The sequence below is a fragment of the Giraffa tippelskirchi genome, chromosome 5, assembly GCF_054371585.1.
Source record: "Giraffa tippelskirchi isolate mGirTip1 chromosome 5, T2T-mGirTip1v1.2.pri, whole genome shotgun sequence".
Taxonomy (NCBI): Eukaryota; Metazoa; Chordata; class Mammalia; order Artiodactyla; family Giraffidae; genus Giraffa; species Giraffa tippelskirchi.
Window position 1 is genome coordinate 40,311,140 of NC_137279.1, and position 19,166 is coordinate 40,330,305.

The window sequence follows — 19,166 nt, forward strand, 5'->3', positions numbered from 1 at the left end:
CATAACCCAAGCCATCTTACCTTAAACCGAATGTATTTCAGAAGGTCAAAGTGCTCAGCAAACTCTTGGAGGTAGTTCCAAAATTTTTCATGGTTCATGAAATTAGGATAATCTTCTTGGAAAGGGAAGTCGCTATAACATGACATTTCTTTGCAGACATTTGTCACTAGTGACTTGTAGACCCTAGTCATCCCATCTTTAGAAGTTTCCTGTGTAAAAGCACAGTTAACTTGATGGGGCGGGCTGAGGGCGATAGGCGGAAGAGAACAGAGATCACCAGCAGCTAGCGTTCCACGTGTAATTCCAAAGAGTTTCTGGAAAATTTAGCATTGGATCCCCTTGCTATAGATATCAAAAATCACTGGTGTGGTTGGAATTGTTAAATATAATATCTTCGTCAAACTACAAAGAAGCTAACAACATTTAACAGGGCTCTGCAGGACTAACACTGTCTTTAAACAGTTCCATGAACGTGGGCCCATGGTCCATCTTGCTTATCTTCTCCTTCTTCCCTTGCCGTGATTACTCCCTCTTCTCAGGTTCTGGGCCTCTTCTTGCCTTTGCTTAAGGAATTCCTCACAAAGTTTTCTAGTTATTGTCTATGTACATGTTCAATCACTCTCTCTTTATTGAGTCCTTCCCATCCACATTTAAAATTCTGAAGACTCAAATTTTCAAAACAACCCCCACTTTCAACTTATATTGAAGGAGGAAACAGAACAGGCTCCATCTTGAAGGCAGGACTCCATCTTGGGCCGGACTGTGGACTTTGAGCTATATGCCCAGTATCTATGGAAACGACATACTGACTAGAAAACCAGATCCCCGATGCAAGAACTCCAGGGCTCATACCTAGACTCTCCATACCTAAAAGAATACCCTAATTATCTGTGTAACTGAATAGAATCATAAATTCTATTATGCTTATTGGGGTATGACCACAGGCCTATTGATAATTGTCCACTGTTAACTACCTAGGCTTAAGGCATATGAATCACAGGTTAACTTTGATTGTATCTTTTTTTTCCTTTGTTAGACTAGTTTCAGAGAATTTAGAGAGGTGGGTTTGGGCACATACTCTTAGGGTATATAAGATTTTCACAAAAACTGGTCAGGGTCCTTGGCTAAGAGGAGACTCTGCCTTGGGCCCACCACTGTAATAAACTGCACTCCACTATCTGCATTGTCCTTCTGAGTGAGTTTGTTTCCCAGAACACGTGGCTGTAACAATATCCTCTTAAAACCATGTCTCTCTTAGTCTCATCTCAATCTTCATGAAGGGGTCATCACACACTGACAGCCTCTGTTTTCTCCTGGACTCCTCAACTCCTTGTCTTATCTTGGTCTTTGCCACCCAAAAACAAAACAAAAAGACCTCTATTAAAGACACCAATGAACTTGTTCAAAGCTAATCTCTTATTTCTTCTTCAAGTCTCTTTCTTTGCCATCACATTCTCTAAGAAGCTTTCCATAACCCTATAGATCTTCACAAGGTAGCTGTCGTACCTGCTGCCCCAACCTAGTACCCTGTACTTTGAGCACAGAATCGATTACACTGCATTGCAATAATCTGTTTACAGTTTCTGTTCCCAACTAGATTCTAAGGAGGGTTGGGGCCCTGTTTATCTTTTCCCTGTGTGTCCTGGGAGAGGGACATCACAAATACTTGAATGAATGAAAATGAATATTACCATTGCATTTTTGAAAAAAAAAAAAATGTGTATAACTGAAAGAAATTACATCAAAATTTAAATAGTGTTAATTTATTTAGTGCTCATGAGTATTGATATTGTATTTAATTTATATTTTTTCTTTTCTTTTTTTTTGGCCATGTCTCATGGCATATGGGATCTTAGTTTCCCAACTAGGGAATGAACCCACGCCCGTTGCAGTGGAAGTGTGAAGTCTGAATCATTGGACTGCCAGGGAAGTCCTGTATTTTTTCTTTTGTTTAACTCAACATTATTTTTTATTTTTAAATTTATTTTTTATTGGAGTATAGTTGCTTTACAATGTTGTGTCAGTTTCTGCTGTACAGCAAACTGAATCAGTCATATATACACATACACCCACTCTTCTCTCGATTTCCTTCCCATCTAGGTCACTACAGAACATTGAGTAGAGTTCTCTGTGCTGTACAGTAGCAATATTATTATCTAAAATTAGTTTATATCACTTTATAATAGAAGGAAACCAAACCAACCATAGGGTCAAACAGCAGAAGGTACACAAACCAGACCGAATATTTTCTTCTATACTGACATTTGGTGGCTTGATGAGGCCCACAGTATACCAGAAAAAAAATTTTTTTCCCCTAGTACACTATGGGGTTCCCTGGTGGCTCAAAAATTTTTTTCCCTGGTGGTAAAGAATCTGCCTGCAATGCGGGAGACCTGAGTTCGATCCCTGGGTTGGAAAGATCCCCTGGAGGAGGGCATGGCAACCCACTCCTGTATTCTTGACTGGAGAATCCCCATGGACAGAGGAGCCTGGCGGGCTACAGTCTGTAGGGTCACAAAGAGTCGGAGATGACTGAGCGACTAAGCACAGCACAGTACACTATAATCCTAGAGTTGTGATTATTTACATATATTTGCTTATTCTGTATTCTTCACCATCCATCTAAGACTGGCAAATGCCACTTCCTCCATGCAGGCTTCCCTCATTCATACCAGTGTGAAGTACCTCCCCAGCCCTGAGCTCCTGCTAAATGCTGCTCTTCTCTTCCCCCTGAAGCATTTACTACTTGGGCCTCCATCATCTGACACCTTATACCCTACCAGGGGCAGATCCCTTTATTCCCACTGAAGACCCTGATATTCCCAGTAACCAGGACCAATTCTGGCCAGATGCATGTGTGAAAGGGTAGCAGGCAGGAAGGCTAGGGGTCTCCAAATGGAGGAAATTGGCTGCAAATGTCAGACGTCTTTTATCTCTCTCTATAGCACACCAGGCTCCTCTGTATGGGATTTCCCAGGCAGAATACTGGCGTGGGTTGCCATTTCCTTCTCTGGGGGATCCTTCCTGACCCGGGGATCAAACCCTCATCTCTTTCTTTGGCAAGCAGATTCTTTACCACTGAGCAACATGGGAAGCTCTTAATGATCACCAAGATAGACTACAGCCACCACGCCTGGGCAGGGACAAAGCAAATGGCCAGATTATGGTTGGTGGAGGTGGGAGGGTATGAACTACGCACAGTAAACTTCCATAGTCCGCCGATGTCATTACTTCTTTCAAAGCAGATGGGCTCCAGGTCTTCATCTAAGCAGCATTTGATGGAGGACAGGCCACTCACACCAGCTCCGATCACTGCAACTCGCTTGGCCATGGTATGTTCTGTATGATACAGATTAAGCAGAGCTTCTTTATATGACACGGCTAGAAGGGAGCCCTTGTCACAGAATTCAACTTTCACAATGATATAGACACCCTCCTTTTGTCTCTGAGCTGAGGCAGAATCATATTTTGGCTAAATATGAGGGCTCTGAAATCAGACTGTTTCGGTTTGGATGCTGGTTTCATTTATTTACAGTATGATCTTGGGCTAGTTGTTTATCCTTTCTGTGCCTCAGTTTTCTCATCAGTACAATGAGAGTGGAAGTAATAATGCCTATCTAAAATAGGCATTGTCCTGAAATTAAATGACTGAGATACGTTGGAAAGGTTGTAGAGGTGTGTCTGCTACATAGTAAGTACTCAGTTAAATTTTGCTCTTATTATTAGCTAGTTTAGCCAAGACCTAGCACCAAATATTGAATCAGCATTCATTTCCCACTTCCCTAATGATGCCTTCCTTTCCTCTCTTCTTTCTGGAAAAGGCAGCTCACACAGATAAAATTTATCAATATTTGGGAACACACAGGTAGACACACCTGTTGCTTCCTTTGGATTGAGGATTAAAAGGTCTTGATCCCCTTAAGATTTTATATTCCCTCAGTATTAAAAACACTTTGTTATCACCTAACCCTTCGGAGAAGGCAATGGCACCCCACTCCAGTACTCTTGCCTGGAAAATCCCATGGACGGAGGAGCCTGGTAGGCTGCAGTCCATGGGGTCGCTAGGAGTCGGACACGACTGAGCGACTTCACTTTTACTTTTCACTTTCATGCACTGGAGAAGGAAATGGCAACCCACTCCAGTATTCTTGCCTGGAGAATCTCAGGGATGGGGGAGCCTGGTGGGCTACCATCTGTGGGGTCGCACAGAGTCGGACACGACTGAAGCGACTTAGCAGCAGCAACCCTTCTAAAATCCTAGGAACTCCAACCAGCAAAAACGTTCATTTTTATTCCAAGCATCTACAGTCCTAAAGAGTAGCTAGTTATAGGTCATGTCCTGCCAGCAAAAAAGATACTACATGAATTGAGGGGAAGTTCTTAACTTTGAACAATGAAAGCTTGACTGATCGTAATACAGAACCAAGTCCCCAAGGAAATCCATATGGCACATTCTAGAGACCAAGATGAGATCACATGTTATCCTTGTCAGGAAAGATTGGAGGAAGCATGAAGATGTCATGAAAATTTATATCAGGTTTTTAAAATTGTAGTTTTGGGCTTCTGCAAATATCAACACACATTTTTCTTTGATCAGATGGGTTAACACTGAGTTAATTACAGCGAACCAGGTTTATGTCACATGGAGGGCTTTGAAGTGTCATGTGGACCCAGGTGTAACTGCTGAGTCTTTGAACATGACTTAAGGCAAGTCTGCTAGTAAGAGACTGAGTCAAGAGAGACTCTAGATATCTGAGTATGAGCCTGGATGTGCACATCTCACTGGGCTGAGAGTCTGAAGTGTCCCATGATTCCTGCTACTGAGCCTCTTCCCTCATTTGAGCTCAGGTTTGCTGCCATGCTTTCTGGTTGGGTTCACGGTGGGGCGTTTGTCCTCAGGGCTTTGCAGTTTCTCTCTAGCCAAATCAGAACCCCCAGGCACAAGAAGAAGGAGTGTCAGTACAGGAGGTGGTTGGGGGAAATAGGCTTTGGATTGGTTGGTTTGTATTCAAAAAGTCACCCTCCCAGGAGGGCGGTTTACTACCTCAAGGAACTGGTTAAGCCTGGGAGCAGCAGTCCCTTCGGCATCAGCAAGGCCTTAACTGTCAAAGCATCAAAATATAGAAAATAGAGAGGTATGGTTAATACAAGTGAGAAAGGAGAAAGCTCTGGGGAAAAAAATAAAAAATAAAAGGACCCCTAGGCACAAAGACAAAGGGAGTTAGTGACTTTACAGAGGGCAGAAGAAGACTTCTGAGCCCTTGGACCCCTCAGACTCACCTGGTTCCAGAGGAGGACACAGGGACTTGCAGCAAGGATCAGAGGGCTTTTCTAGGCTTGCCTGTTTCAAACTCTTACTTGCCATCCCGCCCTTTGTAAGGTTGAGAACTTCCTGCCTGGCTTCACTATTTACAGCAAAATTTACACTCTTCCCTCCCACCCCCCCCCCCGCCCCCGAGACTTTCAGTTTCTTTAGGAGTCTCTTTTTGATTTTGGAAGAGTTGGGTAGTCTGCAGTAAGAATGGAATCTGGAGGCAGCAGAAGTGGGTTTGAACTCTGTCTCTGCAACTGATGAGCCATGTGCCCCCCAAACGACCCACTTATACACTTTAAGATTTACTGTTTGCAAATAAGAAACACAGTCACACGGAAGGATTGAGTCTGAAACTGGGATAATAATTACACAAAACTGCCTAGCACCAAATATTTACTCAGGATTCATTTCCCACCTCCCTAACTAGTCCCTCTTTTCCTCTCTTCTTTCTGGAGAAGACATCTCACACAGATAAAATTTATCAACAAGTTTGGAAACACAGAGGCAAACACACCTATGGCTTCCTTTGGACTGGAGAGTAAAAGGTCTAGATAGCTTTTAATCAGAAATAAATGGCCTCCACCGATAAGAACACACACATTTCCAGGGCACGAGGGAGAAGTGTGGAATTGGAAGATCTTGCTGTGCTGTGTTTTTGCAATAATAATATGAAAGAAATAGTTGTTAAGTGATCTGGTTAAAATGCAAAATGTGCTGCAGTGAATAGACTGGCAGCAAATTAATTCACTCCACACGTGCACTCTATGTAACTCTAAGGGCAGATACTGAGCTAAGTTTGGGGGCCCCTAGAATGATTAAGAATCAGTGACTAAATAACAGTAATAAATACAGACCCAGTGATTGTCCACAAGAAGATGCCACTACATAGACAGAGGCTGACACACATGATATCAAGCAGTATGTCCTGTAATAGCTGCATGCTCTGGGTACAAATGCTTGCAGACACTCTTGGGCTGCTTAGCTATGCCTGGAGACCTAGCTAGAGACACGTACTAGGCTGTGTTTTTCCTGAGCAAAAACACCCAAGTGACAGATAATTGATGCCCCAAATAGGTGTAAATTGAAAGGCAGGGGAGAATACTGCAGGCTTGACGGGCTGGGAGGACATAAGGTGTGCTAAGCTCTTTGTAAACTGTAAGAGTGTGGTATAAATGTAAGGTCCATTGTAGGTCAAAGGTTGCTGATATTTAGTTCCTTAATAGAAGAAGCCCTAATCTACTGAGTTGGATTTTTGAACAACAGGAAAACCCTATCCCATACCTGACACACCATAAAATGTAGCAGTCATTTTTGAGACATAGAGAGACTTGGATGATTAGCAAATCATACAGTTGATTATGATTTATATGAGTTTGGACTTCAATCTGTTTATATTTCTTATTATATCACTCTACCAGTGTTCTTCCTTTGCTACCATATTTCCGAACGTGACACTTGCGGAATATTTTGTGTTTCTCAGTGACAGGCAATTCCATCTCATCCAAAAGATGAAATCAGAAAGGAGCCTGGAATCACAGACAGTCCCACAATTCTGTTATTCTCACCACACCTTCCTTCCAGTTGGATTCTCGATAGCATAACTTTGTTTCCTTAAGAAGTTCCTTTGCTTCCTGGTTTTCTCCCTAATTGCTGCCTTAACCCTAATCAAGAGACTCTCCAAAGAGAGGATCACACTTATTTCTAAGGCGTGCACTCACCAAGGGGAATATTTACCCTCTGTGAAAGCAGCTTCTGGAAACATTTCCCCATTAAAAGAAAAAAATCCAGGACACTTACCTTGTTGGCACAGAGCAGGTACTTTTACAAATGATTTCTCAAAGCCAATAGCCAAAGACAGTGTTTGTCTTTAAAAAAAAAAAAAATTCCAAACGCAAACTCTTTGCTCTACAAGAAAATAAAAAATAAAGGAATGCTGACTAATCAAAGCGCTCTCGGTTTAAAACAAAAACCTGCCGTTTTTCCTGTCATGCTGATGACAGCTGAAAATATACTCGTTGAGGGAAAAAAAGTTGTGTAGGGCACCAGTTGAAACTTCCGTGATCTGGAGGGAGGGCTCAATGACGAATTAGAATAGGGTTGTCGGATTGGAAAGCCACAAGAGACTTCTGCCCCTTTCCCCCACCCTCCTAAACGTCACAGTTCCGACGGCGCTCTAAACTTAAAGGGGAGCACGTGGTAAGCGACTGCTCTTCTCGCCGTAGCCTTTAGAGGGCGCCAAATCACCCCAAACCACAATCCCCAGTGAATCGGGCGTTCCGCTTAACTAAATTCTGACTCTTGAATTAGTCTCTTGAACTATTATAGGAACTGTCCATAGGAGAAGGCCAATTAGGTGACTATTGTGTCATCAAGTTCTCCCAAGTAGGGTTAGTTCCCTAACCCTAAAAGTGTGATTTCAAAATTCAGAACTTATAAGGAATTTAAGCAGCTTCATCTTTTCAGAAAAGGTCAGCAGAGGGAGCTGGTAAAACATGTTTGAAAAAGCTTAAAATTGGTTTTAGATGTTAGCCTAGGGCAGGAGAAGAGAAATAATTACAGAAGCACTGGCAATGATAGAATAATAGAATACTAAACACCTCCACTGAGTGCTTGGAATTCAGTGTCAAAGACCATCTTAGTCTCATTGAACATTTTCTAGCCCAGTGGCGCAAATGCAGATACCCCCAGGAGTCAGGAAGGTAACCTAAATGAGGGAGGAGGGCCTGGACAAGATCTGACTGGAAAGCACTTCCGCCATGTATTAGGTTTAACTAAATGGCGTTATTTGAGAGCATAAGCCCCAAATTGCAAGGTTTTAGATTCCTTTTAATAGAAACTACAAATTAGATTTTTGTATAAAATCTTCTGTTGGCAACAAACTAATTTTTATTTTGAAAAATATTAAGCCCAGAGGAAAGTTGAAAACACAGTTTGATTAATGTGCACTAACGTACCCCTCACCCATTTCATCAACTAGCAACCTCTTGACACATTGTCATTTTCTTCAGCTCTCTTTTTCTTTCTCCACACACATGTACCCAGAGACACAGACACACATACACCTAAACACACACATCTGACAGTAGTCTTCAAACATCAGGATGCCATCAGAATATTTCAGCATTTATTTCACAAAAGTAAGGGCATTTTCCCACAGAATCATTATCATTACTACATTTAAGTCAATATAACTTCAGTATCATCCAACATACAGTCCACTTTCAAATTTCTCCAGTTGTCCCCGAAAATGTTCTCATCTAGTGGTGTACTGGGGCTGGTCTGCACAAGGGAATATGTATGTCTTCCAAGTTCAGTGATAGCTTGGCATTACACATAGTAATGTTTGACACAATAGCTTGACATTGTTCATGGTGGGGATGTTTACATCACAGAAACTGGCAAACATTACAAATTTGGGATGTCCCTCACCCCCAGCCATGTGTTAAATATTTACCCTCTCATTTTTGGCAAATGGCTTTATTGAGGCCTAATTGATATACAAAAAAAACCCTGTATATATTTAACGTATATAATTTGATGACGTTGGACATATGCATGCATCTGTGAAACCATCACAGCTCAAGGTAATCAACACATTCATCACCTCCAGAAGTTTCCTCATGGACCTTTGTTTGTTTTTGGTTAAGAATATTTGCAGTGAGGTATACCCTCTTGCTGCTGCGCTGTGTTCAGTCGCAAAGTAGTGTCCAACTCTTTGTAACCCCATGGACTGTAGCCCACCAGGCTTCTCTGTCTATGGGATTTTCCAGGCAAGAATACTGAAGTGGGTTGCCATTTCCTCCTACAGGGGATCTTCCCGACCCAGGGATTGAAACCGAGTCGCCCGCGCTGGCAGGCAGATTCTTTACTACTGAGCCACCTGGGAAGCCATACACCCTCTTAACAAATCTTTAACAAATTTTTAAAATCCACAATACAGTATTGTTAACTCTTGGCACTACATCGAACAGCAGATCTCTAGAATTTATTCATCTTGCCTAACTGAAAGTTTATATCCATTGAACAACAACTCTCCATTTCCCTCTCCCTCCAGTCCCTGGCAAGCACCATTCTACTGTTTCCTTCTATAAATTTAACTATTTTGAATACCTCATATAAATAGAATAATACAGATTTGTATTTTTGTGACTGGCTTATTTCACTTACAGTAATGTCTCCAGGTTCATCAATGCTGTCCCATATTGCACAATTTCTTTTCTTTTTTAAGAGCTGAATAATATTATACTGTATGTATATACCACATTTCTTTATTCATTCATCTGTCCATGGACATTTAGGTTGTTCCCATATCTTAGCTATTGTCAATAATGCTGCAATGAACCTGGTAATGCAAATATCTTTTTGAGATCCTGATTTCAATTCTTTTGCACAAATACCCAGAAGTAAGATTGCTGGATCATATGGTACTTCTAGTTTTAATTTTTTTGAGGAACCTCCATACTATTTTCCATAGCAGCTGCACTATCTTCCCCACCTACTGTGGAGAAGGGTTCTGATTTCTTCACATCCTAACACTTGTTATCTTTCATTTTGCTTTTGATAACAACAATCTTAACAGATGTGATGTGATATCTCATCGTGGTTTTGATTCACATTTCCTTGATAATTAGTGAAACTGAATACTTTTTAATATACCTGTTGGTTATTTGTATATCTTCTTTAGAGAAATGTCCATTCAAGTTCTTTGCCCATTTTTGAATTGGGTTATTTGTATTTATTTATTGAGTTGTAGAAGTCCCTTATGTATTTTGGATGTTAACCCCTTATCAGATGTATGGTTTGCAAACATTTTCTCATTCTGTAGGTTGTCTTTTCATTCTGTTGTTTCCTTTGCTGTTCAGAGACTTTTAGTTTGATGAAATCTTGCTTGTCTATTTTGTTTTTGTGCCTTTGTGCCTTTGGTGTCATATTCATTGTTAAGAACAATGTCAAGAAACTATTTCAATATGTTACCTCTTAAGAGTTTTATAGTTTCAGTTCTTACATTTAGGTATTTAATACATTTTGAATTGATTTTTTAGCATGGTGTAAGAGAATGGTCCAGTTTTATTAGCATGTGAATATCCAATTTTCCCAACACCATCTGTTGAAGAGACTGTCCTTTACCCTTTCTGTGATCTTGGCAGCTTCATCAAAGATCTACTAACTGTATATGTGTGGGTTTATTGCTGGGCTGTCTATTCTGTTACATTGCTCTGTATGTCTGTCTTTATGCTAGTATCATACTGTTCTAATCACTATAGCTCTGTTTATTGTTAATAGTTCTAACTTTTTTGTGTGGAGTATTTAAAGGTTTTCTATATGCAAATCGTGTCATTTGCAAACAGAGATAATTTACTTCTTCCTTTATGATTTGAATACTTTATTTTTGTTGTCTAATTGCTCTAGCTAGAACATTCAGTACAATGTTGAATCTAAGTGGCAAGAGTGAACATTCTTGTCTTGTTTTTCACAATTAAGTATGATGTTAGCTGTGGACTTGTCATATATGACCTTTACTATGTTGAAGTAAATTCCTTCTACATGTAGTTTGTTGAGAGTTTTAATCATGAAACTGTTGAATTTTGTCAAATGATTTTTCTTTATCTATTAAGATGATCATGTGATTTTTATCCTTCATTTTGTTAATGTGGTATATCACATTAATTGACTTGCATACATTGAACCACATACCACTTTTTATGGTTATATTTCTCCTGATTAAAGAATCAGTCAAAATTTATAAGTTATGTTTAGCTATTAGATCTCTTTAGTTTGTCCTATTCCATAACAGTTTTCCACCCTCCAAAGGGTCTAGTTTAAGAATGATCAACATTATTGAGTTTGCTACTACTGGAACTAATCTCCTAAAATAGCCTTTTATTTAGTTTTCTCACTTCCAGTTGCTCGCCTATAAACTGTTCTTCAGAACTATCTTTCTAAATCATAAATCAGATCATGTTTTTTTTTTTCCTGTTAGTCATTCAGTTGTGTCTGACTCTTTGTGACCCCATGGACTGTAGCCTGCCAGGCTCCTCTGTCCATGGGATTCTCCAGGCAAGAATGTTGGAGTGGGTAGCCATTCCCTTCTCCAAGGGATCTTCCCGACCCAGGGATTGAACCTGGGTCTTGCACATTCCAGGCAGATTCTTTACCATAGTTTGAGCCACCAGGGAAGCCCTCTGATGTATAAAAGTGTTTGCTGAGAGTTGTGTGGTTTGGGAGGGTTTTTAAAATCAGGAATAGCAAGGCATATTTATGTACTGTGGCAAATAACCAAGTAGAGAGGAAAACTCAACAGTTTGGGAGAGAAGTTGGTGGAAATCTGTCAAAGTTATCTGCTAATTGCTACTATTTTTTCTCTGAGAGTGAGGTAAGAAGGAAGTGGTAGAGACTTGTAGTAAGAAGAGATTATCTAGGACATGATAATTATCTAGGACATGAGATTGGGAAGTGAAGGAATTAAAGAAATCTACCAGGGTTTGGGGGGCCGTAGGATCGGCATGAGTTGAAGAGTGATCAGTTAGGAAGCTGAATGTTTTTCCTCTATCTAAGATGAAGTGCTCTGGTGAGGTTTGAAGTCAGAGAAGAGTTGGATTTTGGCCAGAGTTCGAGTCCTACCATGCAAGTGTGAATGAATCAGAAAAGACAATGGAGCTGAGAGTATGCAAATGTGATGTTATAGAATCATGAACTCTAAACTGGGTAATGAAGGAGATGAGAAAATAAAGGGAGGCTGGACAGTGAAAGATGGTGGAATGTTTGGATTGGAAGTCCCAGGTGTTTGAAGGGAATATCACATTAGAAGAGTTAACCAGAAGAATACGATGATGTTGGTGGAGAGTGGGATGTTTGTAATTCAGATAGTGGAGAATTACACTTGTTGAGGATAGTATAGCCAAGACCTGCACTGTCTAATACAATAGCCACTGGCCATATATAGCTTTCTAAATGTGTTCCTAATTTCTGCAAGTGTTAATCACGCAGTCGTGTCCAACTCTTTGCGATTCCATGGACTATAGCCCACTAGGCTCCACTGTCCATGGAATTCTCCAGGCAAGAATACTGGAGTGGGCTGCCATTCCCTTCTCCAGGGGATCTTCCTGACCCAGGGATCGAACCCAGGTCTCCTGCATCGCAGGCAGATTCTTTACTGTTTGAGCCACCAAGGAAGCCTATAGCTTTCTAAATTTACATATAAATCAACATTAAGTTAAAAATTCATTTTTATTTGGCACTAGCCACATTTCAAGTGCTTAACAGGCACACGTGGCTAGTGGCTACTGCACTAGAGGATGAAGATTAAATTTTTTCATCATGGCAGAAAATTCAATTGGACAGCACTGGTTTTGCATATGAACATAGTACTAGGTGGGCTTCCCTGGTGGCTCAGCGGTAAAGAATCTGCCTGCAGTGCAGGAGCTGCAGCTGAACCAGCAGATTCAATCCTTGGGTCGGGAAGATTCCTTGGAGGAGGGCACACCAACTCACTCCAGTATTCTTGCCTGGAGAATCCCATGGGCAGAGGAGCCTCGCGGACTACAGTCCATAGGGTTGCAAAGACTGAAGTGACTTAGCATGCATGCAGATATAGCAGTAGGTGATTGAGACAGATGGAGGATAAGATTGTTAGAGGGAGATAGGTTAAGGAACTGATTGGACATGACATGGAAAGACAGTATGTCTGATTTTGAAATCACTGAGAATTATGACAGGAGTCATGAGAAAGAGAGAGACATTGAGTCAGAGGTTGATTCACAGCTTCTCCATGCTGCTCTGAGCCTCTTGGAGACAGCTGACCTCACCCCCAGCTCTGTGTGTGGGTCTTTTAATCAAAGGAGAATCCCATCCTCCTAGCACATGATTAGAAGGAGGCTTTGATGCAGTTTATGTGTGAGGACTTGAAACATGAGGAGAGATGCACTGGAGATTTTAATTTGTTTCTATAGTGCAAAGGGAAGCTGATGTAGCAGAGACTCTCAAATACAGTGGAACAAATAAGACAAAATTTTATTTCTCTGCCATGCAACCATTTGCCCACTCTAGACTAGTAAGGCGGCTTTCTTGCCTGAGTCACTCGGAGAAACTTTTGCCTTCTATCTTGTTATTCTGTCATCTCTGAAGACTTTGTATGGTTGAAACTGGGTTGCTCTCAAAAAGGAGAAAGTGAGGAAGTCCAGAGTAAGCAATTCCCTTTTAAGTAATTGAAGGAGAAACCACACACATCATTTCCATTCACAAGAAAATGATCACATGACCACACCAGCTGCAAGAAAGACAGGGAAAGGTTGTTCTTAGTTAGGGAGCCATGTGACCAGGAAGAAGGGGTAAACAGACTTTTAAAGTACAAGTTGCTGTCTGCCATATTCTGCTTCTGAAGGAATTTTGGAGGCAATTCTCTCTTTTTCTACAGGTTGTAGTCTGTAATTGCAGCAGCTGTTCTCTTAGCATGCTGAGGAGGAGCTGAGTCAAGGCAGAAGGGCAAAGCCAAGGAAGCTGGAGAAATGGCACTGGAGCCACTGGATTGGGCAATCCTGAAGCCCACGTTACCTCTGGACTCTAGTTAGATGAACCACAATATTTTCTTGTTATGCCAGTTGGAGTTGAGTTTCTGTTTCTTGAAGTTAGGATGCGCCCCAATTTATTTAACCATTCCACTGCTGACACTATTTCTCTTCGTCAATGTTATAAGCAATGCAATAAACATCTTTGTACACATGACCATTTCTATAGGATAGAGTCTAAGATGTGTCATTGCTGTGCCAAAGAATATATGCATTTAACATTTTGGTGAACACTACAAAATTGTCCCAACCTGTTTAATAACATTTACTTTTCACAATCACCACCCTCCTCTAATGTTCTGAGATGTCTCCTTTTGTCTAGATTTTGTAGGACAGCTTTTACAGAAGAGAATTTTGGTGATGTGTTCCCCTCTGCTGATGTTGATTGAGGCTTAGATTCTTTAAAAAAATTTTTTTTATCTTATTCTTTTATTTTTGGCTGTGTGGGTCTTTATTGCTTTTTTTGTGTGGGCTTTCTCAGTTGTGATGAGCAGGGGCTACTCTTTGTTGTGGTGCACAGGGGTTAATAGTCAGCCGCCTGTTGCTCTGGCTAAGCCATGAGAAAATCACTATAGGAAAAGAATAAAAACAAAATAGAGCATAACCCAAATAAAAGTACATCGAGTTGATTAGTTGGGGTTCTCATACCCTGCTAAGCTAAGGAAGAACATAGTGTGGACCTTGGAACGCCAGGTCAGCACAAGTTCAGAACACTGCGTGTGCACACACTAAGATGTTTTCCCAAGGCATATGAGGGTCTGTGACCTCCAGCTAAGTGATAGCCCTTGTATGAGAAAATAACAAAGCTAGTTTAAAGGAATCAATAAAATGGGAGTCGTGATCAGGGACACAGGAGGCTGACTTCATCATAACACAACAGATACTTTCTGCTTGCCAAGACACTAAATAAAAATCATGTGGCTCTGAGGAACAGGGCTCTTGACCCAAGAGGTCTTGAGTCACCCCTTCCCATCTTTAAAACTTTGATTCTGCCTCTAGTTTCTTTTTCCCAAACTGTGTGCGTTGACCACTTTCGATCCCTAGCTGCTGTGCTGGCTGCAGCAAGTCGCGCACAACGTGGGGCTCGAAAGTGAAGGATCTCGAAACTGAAGTGAAGGAGAAACTGAAGTGAAACTGAAGTTGAAGTGAAGGAGAGAGAAACTGAAGCTGAAATTTTGGCGCACGGTCCGGGAGAAGAGTGGGATGAGGGCTCTGAAAATCCCCCTTTGCGGTAAATAACACTCTCTCAGACATTGAAACCAGGGTTAAATATGGGAAATTCAGAAAGCTCGGAACAATACCGGGCCTATATATGCCTCTTAAGGCAGCTTTTGAAAGCAGGGGGAACAAAAATAAGTGAGGGCCGGCTATTGGAGCTTTTACAAACCATTGAGAAACATTGCTATGGTTCCCTTCTCTGGGTACTTTAGGTTTAGGAACATGGGAGTAGTAAATTAGAGAAACTTCTTTGCAAGGGAGTGCCCTTGCCTGTATCTATCTGGTCAATTTGGACACTGATAAAATCTATTTTAGAACCTCTTTAGACACCAGAAAGCTCAGAAGGGAGTAAGGATGAAGGTGAAACCTCATCAAAGGGAGAACCTGAATATGCAAAGCCGCAGGGGATAGAACAAAAAACGCAGGAGACTCTCAAAGCTACAGTTCCTTCTGCACCTTTGTTTGGGGAGGATGAATTTCCTTTACCTCCTCTTCCTCCTCCTCCTGTCTTAACTGCTGGAGTGGCTTAAACTTTTCCTTCCTTACGAGAGACAGCAGTTCTGTCACCCCTCCAGAAAGGTATTTGTCAGGCTTTACAGGAGGGTGACTTGGAGGCTATGACTATGACATTTTCAATGACGATACATGAACGAATAGCTCCTGGGAAAGATCCTAATAATCCTAATGGGGTGTATGAGGCTGTACACAAACAGATTCCCTTCAAATACCAAAGGAACTTAAGCAAGCTGCTCAAAATTATGGAGTAAATTCTCCTTTACTTTGGAAATTGTGCAGGGACTAGCTGAGGGGTCCCATTTGATCATGGTGGCTCATGACCAAGCCAGACAGATCCCCATCTCTTTAGATCAATTGATAGGGAGTGGAAATTGGGGGAGAACTCAAGATCAAGTGCTTATGGAAGATCAGGCTATACAACAGGTGAGGTGATACTACATAAGAGCCTGGGAGAAAAGAGAGGTTAAAGGACAGGCTTTCTTTACTTTAAGAGAAGACCTCACCTCCCTGGAGAGACTATCCCTGCTGGGACAACACCTTGTCAGACAGACTACCCCTGTCATTAGAGCCAATTTGAACACTCTCTGGTTTAAATTTTAGCTATGAAACTGACTACAAAAAGGAGAGATGACATTTTTGATACTTAATGGCCATGATATTCTTTAGACTCCGGAGAAAACTGGTTAAAATGGTCTTTTTGAAATTGCAAAACCGATTCTTTTGCACGTGCAATTAAGAAAAAGCTGGCTTGTTAAAATACTTTTGTGGAGCTCCAGTTCTGCCTGAGAAACAAAAACAGGCCTGGGAAAAAACCTGAAGTTAACTCTTATCATGTCCTTGAAATACACAGCCCACTCTATCTGGAACTCCAGCCATGAACAAATTGGTAGAACTCAAACCAAGAAAATAAGAAGGGGCAAAGAGACATTTTAAATATTGAACAAAAAAAGAGAGACATTTTAATATCAAGCAGAAAACTATGAGATCTCTGTCTATATGTCTGTTTAAATTTATGTGTGTCTCAGTGTGTGTCTTCGTCCTTGGACAAAATTGCTAAAGGCTGATTGGTCAATGAGCTCTATTTAATTGGCCTAAAGAGAAGTAAGTGGTTATGAATCAAACAATTCAAATTCAAAAAAAATTAAACTAAAATGAATTTCAGGCTTGTGTGAATTGGGAAATATTCACTATTGAATTGATACCTCGTATCAATGTTTATTTATTGACTTTGTGAAGATACTTTTGCAAATGACATAGCTTTGGGTGATTTATATTTACCAATCTACAGAATGATGATACAAAGTACAGTTCATGGTTGCTAAAGGAAAGTAAGATGTGTGTTTTTAATAAAAAGGTATAAAGAATGGAATTACATTCTATTAAGGAAAAAGGAAATACACTTGAACTTACAGGTGGCTGTTCTCTGAATGGACAAATAGAGTGATGAATACAGAAGTGTAAAAAAGGTTTGTGGCAAGTGGAAGAGAGTTTTGTGCATGATACAAGTTTCTTAAGACATTAAACTGCCCTTGAAATCTTTTATTGTTAGTTTGACTAAGTGAATAACTTTGTTTCACAATGAATATAAGCTGGTACCAAAATTTGATTTTCTCTTCCTGTTAAAAAAAACCAAAGTCTTCTTGGAATATGGCTTTTGATAACAGACTGTGTAAATTTCTTGGTCTTTAAGTGATTCATCCTTGCTTTTAAAACCTTTTGTTACTTTGATAAAATGAATGAGTGTTATTTCACAATGATCTATGGAGACGATGACACTCATAGACAAAGTTCATTCTGCGTCTACAAAATTAACCCCTCATCAGGAAATTTAAAATGGAAAAATGACTATAAACCAAACAGTTGGGCTATGGGAAATCCAAGATGGCTGCTTGGCTTTTCCCGGCTCCCTGACAAACCTCACTTTTATTTGATAGGATAAAGCCTTTCCTGGCTGTAGGGTTAATATCTCACAATGGAAAAAAAAATGGTTAAAATACATTTTCTGCAATCTCCAGCGATCAGGGCACCTACTTTGTTGGATAGGTTGTACAAACACTGGCAAAAATTTCATGAGCTTCTTGGAGACGATCACTTTCACTGACCTCCTTTGTCGTCAGACAAGAACCACGAAACAAAAAGATTGGCTACATGAGCTTGAACAGACTGCTAAATATTACTACAATTTTCATGACTTTTTGTCTGAAACATTACTGGCTTCTAATCTTTGTTTTCAGATATAAAAAAACTCTTCTGCTCAAGTCACTGATGGTTTAAAACAATTTAGTGACTTACACCTGTGAGTAAAATTAAAACATTTTTCTTTTCTCTCTGCCTCCTCCTCCAGAAATTGGAGACATTTGGGTTCTGGCAGCCTCATCAAGGTACAAAAAAGACTGTCTCCAGGCATACACAAAAATCTCAGAGTATACTGAGGAGCCCAAACTCATATAGATAAGGAGGTTACTGACAGGTTGGTGGAGTTAGAAAATGCAGTGCTACTCTTAAGAGAAGTACAAAATCTTAAATTACAAATATATTTAAAGTGTGACTGGAACATTACTACTTTTTTGTGTGCCTCTTCCCCTCAGGAATATAACCAATCTGGTTATAACCATTATAACCAACTCCTGGGAAAAAGTTAGATGGCACTTGCAGGGCCATATGGCTGACAACCTCTCTCTAGATATTAAAAAGCTATAAATAAATATCATTGGCAAGTAGCGTGCTTCTCTTAGAGTAATACCACATACAGACACACTTCAAGGGATAGCAGAGGGCTTTAACTCATTGAGCCTTCTCAAGTGGGTCAAAGACATTGGAGGTGATCTCACTGAAACACTAGCTACGTTTTGCTGTTTCACTATAACCTTCTGTTTAGTCCTCAGACACATATGAAAAACCCTCCAAGAACTAATGAAGAAAGGAGTTGCGAATCAACACATCTTCTGCTACAAAAACAAAAAGGGGGATACGCAGTGGTTAATAGTCAGCCGCCTGTTGCTCAGTCTAAGCCATGAGAAAATCACCATGGGAAAGGAATAAAAGCAAAATATAGCAATAGAGCATAACCCAAATAAAAGTACATCGAGTTGATCAGTTGGGGTTTTCATATCCTGCTAAGCTAAGGAAGAAAAAGTGTGGACCTTGGAACACCAGGTCAGCACAAGTTCAGAACACTGCGTGTGCACACACTAAGATGTTTTCCCAAGACATATGCAGGTCTATGACCTCCAGCTAAGTGATAGCCCTTGTATGAGAAAATAACAAAGCTAGTTTAAAGGAATCAATAAAATGGGAGTCGTGATCAGGGACACAGGAGGCTGACTTCATCATAACACAACAGATACTTTCTGCTTGCCAAGACACTAAATAAAAATCATGTGGCTCTGAGGAACAGGGCTCTTGACCCAAGAGGTCTTGAGTCGCCTGGTCCCATCTTTAAAACTTTAATTCTGTCTCTAGTTTCTTTTTCCCAAACTGTGCGTTGACCACTTTCGATCCCTAGCTGCTGTGCTGGACACAGCAAAAGTGCATGGACTTCTTATTATAGTAGC

At 40.6% G+C, this 19,166-nt stretch overlaps 1 protein-coding gene and 1 long non-coding RNA gene across 7 annotated transcripts in view; one reads left to right on the forward strand and one right to left on the reverse strand.

Annotated features, from left to right (window-relative positions):
- The window catches only part of FMO4 (flavin containing dimethylaniline monoxygenase 4), a 36,918-nt gene extending 29,540 nt beyond the window's left edge, over positions 1-7,378 (reverse strand). For 3 of the 6 annotated variants that reach the window (XM_081489509.1, XM_081489515.1, XM_081489510.1), the window contains exons 1-3: positions 7,112-7,378; positions 3,200-3,339; positions 21-209 (exon numbers count right to left, since the gene is read on the reverse strand). In XM_081489509.1, coding sequence (XP_081345635.1) covers positions 21-209; positions 3,200-3,331 — 321 coding nt within the window. In that variant the 5' untranslated portion in view covers positions 3,332-3,339; positions 7,112-7,378. Of the gene's footprint in view, positions 1-20; positions 790-3,199; positions 3,340-7,111 lie in introns of all 6 variants that reach the window. The other 3 variants (XM_081489511.1, XM_081489512.1, XM_081489514.1) reach the window with 3 other exon arrangements.
- LOC145505996 (uncharacterized) overlaps positions 1-19,166 on the forward strand; it is a 191,826-nt gene that overhangs the window by 113,127 nt on the left and 59,533 nt on the right. The gene's annotated exons all lie outside the window — the stretch shown is intronic.